At 31.2% G+C, this 12,025-nt stretch overlaps 1 protein-coding gene across 1 annotated transcript; it reads left to right on the plus strand.

Annotated features, from left to right (window-relative positions):
- Positions 1-6,336: 6,336 nt before the first annotated feature.
- On the plus strand, positions 6,337-7,437 carry LOC137828202 (uncharacterized). The gene is made up of 4 exons (XM_068634673.2): positions 6,337-6,665; positions 6,752-6,841; positions 7,084-7,122; positions 7,219-7,437. Exons 1-4 carry the CDS (start codon positions 6,588-6,590, stop codon positions 7,315-7,317), a joined length of 306 nt encoding a protein of 101 aa, XP_068490774.2. The 5' UTR covers positions 6,337-6,587; the 3' UTR covers positions 7,318-7,437.
- The last annotated feature ends 4,588 nt before the right edge of the window (positions 7,438-12,025 follow it).

Genomic DNA, 12,025 nt, shown 5'->3' on the forward strand with positions numbered 1-12,025 from the left:
AAAAAAATATTTGTGGGATTTGTTAAAATTCTAGCATGGTTCTAACACAATTTTAAAATGTATAAATATAATAACTTTTTAAAAACTTAAATTTATTGTATAAATATTTATTATGATTATAAAAATGTGAGACAAATTCTTTGAATTAATCATGAAAAATATCTTCCTGCTCTCAAAACAATCTGAAACATATTTTTACACATAAATATTTATTTTCAATTTATATAATTTAAAATTATATAATATATAGATACGTATTCTTGTATCCTACATTTAGAGATTATACGTACATTTAGAAATTATACGTATCTCCGTGTCCTGTCGTGTCAATGTCCATATTCGTATTTGTGCAAGATAGGTCAATGCTAAAAAAACAAAAATATTATACTTACTGAATTATATGAGATGTTGAATTTTACTTTTCTTTAACTAAACATGCGCATAATTTGCATTTTGGTTTAATTTATTTTGGAAATAAAAAAATTATTTACTACTTTTCTAAGAGATATTTTAAATGATAGTTAAAAAAATTAACAATTATAAATTTTTAGCTAATTCCTTTAAAATAAGGAGTTGTAACTTGAAAATAAAGTGTAGTTCTAATCATTGATTATATAACTATTTTTAAAATTTTAAAGAAAAAAATAAAGTAAATAACGGTTTAAAAAAATGTCACACATGTACTTGTAGTAAATATTTATAATAGACAAACTGTATATTTTCGTTAAGATTGGATTCTAAAAGTTAAAATTTATATTAAAAAATAAATTTGAATATAAACTCATACTAAATATTACATTTTTTATTACAAGTATTTTTATAACCTATGTAAATGTTATTTGAAAAAGAAATGAAAACTATTCAAGAAATGTTTTAGATAGTTCAATTAAGAATATATCAACGTCCAACTGCATTAAACTAAACAAAACAAAGATAATCATAAATTATTTTATACTAGTCAAAACACATATTCACATTTTTATTAAATTAAAATACATATAATTATATAAATTTATTATTTTTATGAATAATTAATTGAAAAGTAATATAATTTAAAATATAAATATATATATATATATAATTTTGTAAAAATAGTATTAAAAATTTATATAACTATTATTTTTAAAAAGAGAAGTTATTTAGTTATTTTAAAATCAAGAAAAGTTATTCAAGAGATAAAATTATCTAATTAAAAATAAATATAAATAATTTTTGTAATTTTTTAGATAATTTCTTCTAGTCATGTAGTACTGCTAGTAATACTAGTACTGCAAGTAATTCTAGTCCTCTAGTACTGCTAGTAATACTAGTACTGCTAGTAATACTAGTACTGCTAGTAATACTAGTACTATTAGTAAAATTAGTACTGCTAGTAATATTAGTAATACTAGTAATATTAGTAATAATATTATTATTGTTAGTAATACTAGTACTACTAGTAATACTAGCACTACTAGTAATACTAGTAATACTAGCACTACTAGTAATACTAGTAATACTAGCACTACTAGTAATACTAGTACTGCTAGTAATACTCATACTACCTGTAATACTAATAATACTAACACTGCTAGTAATACTAGTATTGTTAGTAGTGCTAAACAAACTAGTAATACTAGAAATACTAGTACTCCTAGTAATACTAGTACTGTTAGATATACTAGTAATACTAGTACTGCTAGTAATACTAAAATACTAGTACTGTGAGTAATACTAGTACTGCTAGTAATATTAGTACTGGTAATAATACTAGTACTAAGTAATACTAGTATTGCTAGTACTACTAGAAATAGTAGTAGTGCTAGGAATACTAGTACTGCTAAGAATACTAGTACTGCTAGTAATACTGAGACTGCTAGTAATATTAGTACTGCAAGTAATACTAGGACTGATAGTACTACTAGTACTCCTAGTAATATTAGTACTGTTAGTAATATTAGTACTGCTAGTAATACTATGACTGCTAGTAATACTATGACTGCTAGTAATACTATGACTGCTAGTAATACTATGACTGCTAGTAATACTATGACTGCTAGTAATACTAGGACTATTAGTACTACTAGTAATATTAGTTCTGCTAGTAATACTAGTTCTGCTAGTAGTACTAGTACTGCTAGTAGTACAAGTACTGCTTGTACTACAAGTAGTGCTAGTAGTACTAGTACTGCTAGTACTACTAGTACTGTTACTAATACTAGTAGTGCTAGAAATACTAGTACTGCTAGTAATACTAGTGTTACTAGTAATACTAGTACTGCTAGTAATACTAGTACTGCTAGTAATACTAGTACTGCTATTAATACTAAAAATACTAGTACTGCTAGTAATACTAGTACTGCTTGTAATACTAGTATTGCTAGTACTTCTCGTACTGCTAGTACTTCTAGTACGACTAGTAATAACCATCTGACATCCTTAACTTTGTAATCTATATATAAATTGATTTTGCATCTTTTGTTATGAAAGCGTAATTTGTCGTTGGCTTTCCTAACATCCCATTTCGTAATTGAACCAACTCTAAGTCACTACGTCCACAGAGTTCAACAACATCCATTCTTGCATTGTGATTGTCCTTTGCTTTACCCCTGACATCGATCACAGTTTAGAAGATATTATAAAAAAAAAAAAAATTCAATGTGCATGACGTCAAGATTATGTCTTACCAAATTGTGTTTCCAATATGGCAGATCCCAAAAGATATATCTTTTTGTCCAATTATGATATTGTTCATACCGTGGTAAGGTATCAAACGGATCATCAGTCACCTTTGGAAAGTCTCGGATAAATTCCCACAATTTCTCTCCATTCAGAAAATAAGGAGGCCCATCCAATTCAATCTTGTTTTTCATAGATCTCTTATTACTTCTCCTAAATGGATTATCAATAGGTAAGAATCTTCTATGACAGTCAAACCAACTATTTTTACCACCATGTGGTAATGTAAAAGCTTTCGTGTCCTCCATACAATGAGGACATGTTAATTTCTCTTTAGTCCCCCATCATGACAACATGCCATAAGCTGGAAAATCATTGATTGTCCACATCAAGCAAGCTCACATGACAAAGTTCTCTCTTGTGGAGATCTCATATGTCATTACACCTTCATTCCACAATTGGTTAAGATCATCAATAAGAGGTTGCATGTAGACATCTATTTTTTTAGTTGGGTTACTTGGGCCAGGTATGAGACAAGTTAAAAACATGTATGGTTTGGTCATACACATTTCAGGAGGCAAATTATAAGGAGTAAGAAATATAGCCAACAAGAATATGGGGATGTTGAAGCTTGGACATAAGGGGTGAACCCATCAGAACATAAACCAAGTCTCACATGTCGTGGGTCAATAGAAAAATTTGAATATATCTTACCAAGTGCTTCCAAGCCTCCCCATCACATGGATGTCGGAGTATGCCATCCTTTTGTTTTCAAAATGCCATCTCATTTGCTTAGCAGATTCCATTGATGCATACAGTCTTTGTAATCTTGGAATGATTGGCAAATAAAACATTCTCTTCATTGGAATTTTTTTATATCTTCCATTGTCACCCTTAGAAGGAAAATACCGAGGAAGATGACAAAATTTTCATTCCGTTAAATAGTTGTCATCCTTGTAATACAACTACACCCAACCTCACAACAATCAATTTTTTGGGCTTTCCATCCAAGACTTGACACAACCTTTTTTGCGTCGTAGTAGCTTTTTGGTATGCAATAATCTTTGGGAGCTACATCAACCAAATTTTTTATGAAATAGTCTAAACATTTTTCAGGTGTATGCCAATTCGTTATAGCCGCTAGCAGTTTGATGGCTATTGACAATTTTGACTTGGTGGCACCATCATAAATAGGTTCATTTGCAGCTGCTAACATATCATAAAACCTTTGGACTTCCGCATTAGGTGACTCTTCTACATATTCATCATTGTTGTCCATGTCACCATAATGACTTGTTATGTCTGCTTCTTGCATGTTTGCATCATACACCATATTGGTCATTGAACCAATATTATCAATAGGTTTCGTTCTTCCATGGCTACTAGATGCATAACTAGCATTATCCTCACTTGAAATTTCTTTTCCATGTTGAGCCCATACTGTGTAGTTAGGTACAAAACCATATTGTAGCAAATGAGCCCTCACATGTGATGGTGGAAGAATTTTCTCACATACACACTTTATGCAAGGACACCTTATCTCTCCATCTAAAGTATAAAAATTTTGATTCATCGCCTTTGAAACAAATTCAATCACTCCAGTAATGAATTGTTGGCTAAGTCTCCTTGAAGGATCAAGTCGTTCATACATCCAACTTCGATCCATTTTTCTACATATGGTGATGAAATTATCAACCAATATACGAATTGCATCATGACTTTATTTTTATTAAGTTATTTCAAAACATGAATTGACTTGTAAACTTAATTGAGTCGCTATGATGTATAAAACCATCATTGATTTGGTACGAGTTAATGGTTGGGCCAGCGGAATGGGTCTAGACTTGGTTGGTAGAAGGTGGTGCAGATACTAAAGACAATATCTACCATAGACAATATTAATGTTGTTTCCTATAACCCCTTAGTTTTCACAATCATAGTCAAACAAAATAGGTTATCATATCAACCATTGTTCTACATCTTCCAAATCATCCACATAATCTTAATTTATATTAATATTATAGATGAAAAATGTCAAATAAATTTTTATGATAAACTAAAACAACAAAGGGTTATTTTAACTTTTTTTATGGTAATATGAGATGATAACAATTTTCATGTGAATAAAAATTGCAGTGTGTGGAGTTGACCATGCTGTTTTCACAAATAGTGATTCATTTCTTCAATTTTATACACGTCATTTCTCTCATCACATTCAAAAGACAGAAGGAACATAGCATATATATTTAATTTACAATAACTGTGTAAATTGTACCTTAAATGGGAGAAAGGTTTTGCAACAAATTTAGCCTTCCGTGTAACAGTTGAATCCTCTAACATTGTCAATTGCTTCTTGACTCACACACCTTCTTAGTTGAATCCCCTGTAACAGTTGAATCTTCTAACAGCAAATATATTTAAATAGAAATTTTAAGTCTGAATATTTTTAGATAAAGAATTAAAAAAAACAACAAAATAAAGTTTGTCTTTAGCATATATTATTAAAAAAATTATTTGATTCCAAAATCAATTCTCTCATTGTTAAAATAATAATTAAATAATAAATTTGAGAAGTCTAGTTTAGTAATTTATTAAGTTTGATGGACACTTTTTATGGAGTCTTATAAAGACTCAACCACGCCAATATATGACAGAGATTGTAGTTAAGACATCTAGAATGTGCTAGGTGACCATCATAAGTTGCCAACTACTCAAATATACTATTTTAATAACATGTCTCATTTCAAGAGTCCATAGTGCTTAATTGGAAATAGATAATTCACATGCATGTCAACTTTGTGCTTTAATTAAAATCTTTTATTTATATATAATGGAAACAATATGATTGAACTTTAAGTCACTTAGTCATGGGGACTTGATAGTTACTACCGTGTGTGAACTATTCTTAATGTCTTCACCGAACAGCTTTATTAAAAAGTAAAACATTAACTTTCATCAAATTAAAGAGATTTTGAGAATCCTTGTTCAGAGCAGTAGATATATATAGGACCACCAAGTAAGAATGGTTGGAAAAGCAGAACCTCATAGGAACTCAATGCCCCTAAGTGGAAAAGGAAAAGGGGAATGACACTAAGGAGTGCTGAGATTTATATTCCTTTATGAGAATGTTGTTAATTCTTGTTACACGCTTATAGGATACTTGTTCACTGTACATTATTTACTACCTTCATTGTACTCCAGATATGATTCTTCTTAACTTAGATAGATATTATTAAACACTAGAATTTTTTCACCATATCTTTGAAATAAAAGTGCTGCAGAAAAGTGTTGCCAGCAAGCATTTATGTTGCACTTTTGTAACTAGGGGAGGGTTACTTTGAACTGGGTCAGTCATGTACCATTTTCCAGCTATGCCTATGGTGGCTAGGTGTTACTTACACGGCTAAAATCACTTCTTGTGGAACAATGAAAGCATTGAATTGTCAAAAGGGAGGCACTTTGTTTTTAGTGGCTTACATTTTTTTTTCTATGCCTCTGTCAAATCAAACTATGATGGATTAAGATGTTCACTTCATGTTCCTGTACATTATGCAGGTGGTGCCATGATGCTAAGGTCACCTTTAGAATTTTATGCTGGTTTTGGTTTCAGTCTTCTTAATTTTTCACTCCACTGAATTTACATAACTAAACTTAAGATTGATTAAAAATGCTCTACTCATGATAAAATTCAAAACAACCTCTTTCTTGAGTTTTGTTGTTTTAATCACAACAACCCTTGCTGTTTATTTCATTCCCTTGGTTTTCAAATACGGATTTAGCTAGTTGATTCACTGCCTGATTCTATCTCCTTCACTCACTTTCTAACACATAGTTGGAAAGTTACTGCTATTATTTTGTTCAGTAGTGAGTGAGTATATAATTTTTGAATTCAGAATGGTTTCTTCTTTTACGGTCATGTATTCATATTCATGCAATCATCTTTCTATCTGCAGAATGACTTAGTCCATGCCTGGGGCCTGGATAGGCAACTTGGCTATTGTGCACAGGTAACTTGCTTGTTCCACAACAGCATATTCATATCATGCCAAGTACTTCCAGTGTGGTTTTTATTCATCTCTCAGCCATATTTCAGGGTGATCGAATGAAAAATGTTGGTGTTGTTGATTCTGAGTACATAGTTCATCTGGGTCTGCCTACTCTTGGGGGCCCAAATGGCAATGAGGCAAGTGATTTCATGTCTACACGTAGTGTAACTTGATGATAACAGTCGCACAGTTTTCTATCTTGTCTGAATTTAAGCCGATTCTCTATAAACTTCCTTGATATTAAGATTTGTATGCTTGACTACTTCTAGTTCCAGTTGACAACATATTAAATCATAGTAAATCCTGGTATATCTACTTGTGTTTAGATTTTTTACTGATAGTCTAATGATTAATAAGGGTTTTTGTCCTTTGATTGCAGGCACCAACAGACTCCTCTGGAGGTAATGCTAGAGCTAAAGTAAGTAACATAATTATAGAGGAGGATAATGCAGATTTTATGGAGATTTAGCTCCATTTGCTGCCCTTATTTGACAAAGCAATATGATACATGCAGGTTAGGATGCAGTCATACATTGAAATGCAGGTTTTCGGTAAAAGATGGAAAGATGCAGCAAAGAAAGACAAATGTTGGATTGATCCATATGAACAGTAGGCAAACCTGACAACCCATTAGGGTATTTTGTTCATAGTCATGTTTGAAATTGACATGCCACATGGCATCCGATTCTTGTTTCAATGTAATTTTTTTAAAAAAGCAAATGATTACGAAAGCTACGCAGAATGCTATACAAATTAATCCAAGTAGTCATGAAAGATAAATTACAAAATAACACTATCATATCATACTAACCCAATAAGTGTCTGATTACAGTAGGACAATAACTCCTAATTGTTTTTATTAGTTCTGATACGATTTGAGAAAAAAATTACATTGAATGAAAAATGTAAATAAATTATTTATTAGTTTTTAATAAGATGTTTTGTGGCAAAGCTGAGCTTCTCAAAAAACAGTGCTCCAAATTAAGCAAGATGACAAGTTTTCAGCAGGCTTCTCTCAAAGGAAAATTCAATGTTCAAACACATTATTTTGCTATACTTTATTTTGCTACACTTTATTTTGCTATAGGTTTAGTCTAAAAGGGATATATCTTTCAAAATGGTTGTGGCAATCCCAAATACACTTTCTCTCAGAAAGTTCTCCCTCCTCTCACTCCTCACCTTCCTATTATGTCAAATCCACCAAGAAAAACAAGCTAGTGAAGAAACGTTCAACTCTAATCCTAAGGAGAGTCTGAATTGCAGACTAAACCCCACCGTGAGCCTTATGTGAATGTTGATTAAGCTCCAAAAAGGAGAAGCCTAGGCATCCGTTAGGTTGCTCTCACGGAAAAGCAATGCATGGAAATTCTTGGAGAAATATCACAAACAATCATAACATTCTACCAACATTTCCCTAAAAAAGAAAAAACAAAACACATTCTGAAGTCGAAGAAATTTAGGGTTTCACTTCCAGGAAAGCCGCTCTCTTAACCACGAACACCTCCAACACCAGTGACCGAGGGGAAGAAATATGCACAGAGCTGGAGATGATGAAGAACGTGCAAATGAAGAACACGCAGAGAGCGCGCGCACAGTATTTGTTTCGTTTTATATTCTAATTCGGACCGCTTCTTTTTTTTCAAAAATATTCACATTAAAATTAAAATATTCACATTAAATAAGATAGTGTCCCATAAATATAGTTTAATATTATATAGGTTATGGGAAACTAATTCAAATAAAATATAATTTATTAATTTAATTTTTAAAAAATTATAATATAAATTATACCTATACTTAATATTTATTTTTTATTTTAATAAATGTATAGCTTATGTGCCATTTAGGACACTACCTTATCATTATATATATATATATATATATATATATATATTACCATTTTAGTGTGGGTTTAAGGTTTTTTGTGTAGGATTTGGAGCACTAAATTTCGAATTGTAGTGTAGACTAAACCTACACTTAATATTTATTTTTTATTTTAATAAGTACATAGTTTGTGTCTTTTTTGCAGACACTATTTTTTTTTATGATTTTAGTGTCCGTTTAAAACCTTTCTGTCCACACTATAATTAATATTTAATTTTGTGTCTCAATTGTGTAGGATTTGTGGACATTAATAATGTCCCTTACTTTTTTGGAAGCTAATTACAATTTTTCTTGTAATATAGTACTGTTATGTAATTGCATTTGATTTTTTAAGTCTCTGTCTTCTTTATTATTGTAGTATAACAATAATTGACTTTTCAGGTTCACTATTTATTATGAATGTGGTAGTAATCTTGTAATGCATGATAACAAATAACATATGATGTTTTTGTTTTAAATTTTTTCATTAGTAATACTTTTAAATTGAATGGTTCTTCAACAAATAATAAGTAGCAAAATTATTTTAAAATTGTAAAACGGAACCAATCCAAGTTGCAAAAGTTTAGTTTGATTTGGTTCGGGTGAGATTGCATAATTAGTTTCAACCAAACTAAATTGTATTGTATTTATTTAAGTGATTATTTATTTCAAGATTGAATTAAACCACATCGTAAACACTGGTCGTAATAACATTAGATAAATATGATAGAAACATAACATTTGATAAATGTGAGAGAAATAACAATAATATCTCAAAAATCACATAGCTTCATCACATCTTCTACATCTCTCACTTGACATTTGAGTGTAAACAATTCTCATTTTTAGTGTGTCACATCCCATGTCGGGGTTCCATGATCACATTACATTAATCAATCATCCTATGCAACGTTGAGGTGATTCTTTGACATATTTCCCACAATGATTAAAATACTAGTAAACAACTAAACCTAAGCGCATAAATCTTAAGTTTAAATCCACTTCCAAGAGCTTGATGTTCTACTTGGTTGTCATCATCCCCAATACCAACATTTTTCCAAGTAAATGGTGGTTTGACATCCAGACGGTCATCCCCAACCAACTGAATGTATAAGGATGTGGAATCTAAGTGAAACACTTCATATATTTGAAAACACATTCTAATTAATGAGTGGTCTTACCAACATTCATTACCAAAAAGTTTGCAAAGTGCAACCATCGAACATCTAATTGCTCAGTCGAAGGAGATCAAGTACTAAATGTAGACAAATGACATGGTATCCTCTATACATATTCATATTGTTAAAGAACACAATGTGGCAAGTGTAGATGATTGCACGGGCTTAGCCTAATGTATGCCAAAAACAAATAGATCCCTTCAAATGGTCTAACTATATGATGCTCATTGTATAACCTCATATTTCATTAGATTCTATAACACTCTAGGATAGATGATAATCAAAATAGTTAAATCATATGTTAGTTTTAGTTTTGGTTTATATGATTTAGTGTATAGAAATTTTGACTTTACACATTACTTTATAATTTCATCTGATTCATTATATATTGTTTTATAAGTATTTATATATATTTTTTTGCATTATTATTGAATATGGATGAGGTTTTAAGCAATATAGGTCAACTAAGAGAAAGAAACGTAATAAACAAATTGAACCTAAAATAATTCTCACAAGGGTGACGATTTTGATTAAAAATGTAGTCTATGAAACACTATAGACAACGATTTTGACTATAATCATTGTCTTTGTGAGTCTTTTGTCATACAGAAAAACAGCATATGCAACGGTCTACACAACAATTGTCGTCTATACTTTCATTTTGTGTTCTTTTACATGAGTCACTTTAGGCAACGGTTAGTAAAATAACCATTGCCTATGAGATATAAATAGGACAAACATGCCTAAGAGCTGCACTCTTTCCTTTCACTTTCTGAGCATCACAGAGCAACACCTGTTCATGACATTCAGGATCCTAACTAGCTCCTCTAGGATCCTTAGAAGCACGGAGTGCTATTTTCTGAGCCCTCCAATATTGTGGTGGAAGAATACCGAGGATTTTAACAATTAGATCATAGGAGTCAACATTTCTCCCCAACAGTCTGAGCCCGTCAATGAGGCCTTGTAGCCTTCCAATCATGGACTAGACGAGGTTGCTCAATTCGGTTTGATTGATGGTACTTCCATTAATAGACGAGAAGGTGTTGTATACATGCCAATTCTAATAACTTTCATGCTTTGTTTCTTCACACACCAACACAAATATATCTTGCTTCCACCCATTAAGGCATGAAGGTAGGGAAAGAGACTTTGGTGATCCTCCTCTGCCTTTGCCCATTCATTTGTTGAATCATTATTTTTCTTCTGTTTGGTCCCCATAACGGATAAGACCTACTTAAGCAGCAAAACAAAGTCCTTTTTCTTGTGTCATTTTCTCATCATCCTGTCCTTCTTTTATGCCCCATGCTTGTCCACAAACTCGTCCCACATTAGATCCTTGTCCAATTACCAGTTTTATCTTCCTTCATGCCATGCACGCAATCATATGATCCAAAGTCAATAATGTTATTTTCCTACAAGCCACAAGTTGCATATGCACATGCACCCAGTTGAGACCTCAGAATCAGAAGATTTATGACTGCCATGATAGGATAAGTAGTTGATTGCAACATGTGTGAAAGAGTTTAATATAAAAAATGCCAGCTCTGTGATCTTAATTCACGGCCACCACCCTCACTACTGCTCTATATCAGTGGAGGAAAATGACAGAAAATTAATAGGAGTTATCTTCCACATCCAACGTCTAATTGCAGTCATTTTTGGGTTTATTTTAACGTGAAAATTTCTAAAATCATACAGAAAAATTGATATCGTTCCTGACATTAATGACTGTTTCCCTGACAAACTCATTACCCAGTCACTTACTTTATAACACCCAAATTTATATTTTTCATGATAGTAATTTTGGATTCGTTAGTATCGATCTATTGTACCCACATTACCTACCTAGTCACACACTTCATTTAACTCACATTATATATAAGGGTTCATCTGAAAATAAATGTTACGTATATAATCTTTTTTTTGTTATGTATATTCTCTACAGATATATTAAAACCTTATATTCTTAAAAGACTTTTGACTATAATTAAAAAAAAAACAATAAGCTTTCATTAATAGTTCCGTTAGAATGTTACAAATGCCAAGTTAGAATTCTGTAACCGATAAGATATATACATTAGTTGTACTGAGATCACGATATATTTTTTCTAGTCCATTTCTAACATATTCTCTCTGGCTGGATTAGTAAGCATTTAAGTGTGTGTATATATTCAAAATGGTTCACAAATAAATCCTTTGCGTTTTCTACTATTATCTTTCATAAAAAAATTCAATTTCAATGAAAGTGTTCATTGCAGTTGTCGATGCAAAGGGAACAAA

Source organism: Phaseolus vulgaris, chromosome 7 (assembly GCF_051622355.1).
Source record: "Phaseolus vulgaris cultivar YP4 chromosome 7, ASM5162235v1, whole genome shotgun sequence".
Lineage (NCBI taxonomy): Eukaryota > Viridiplantae > Streptophyta > Magnoliopsida > Fabales > Fabaceae > Phaseolus > Phaseolus vulgaris.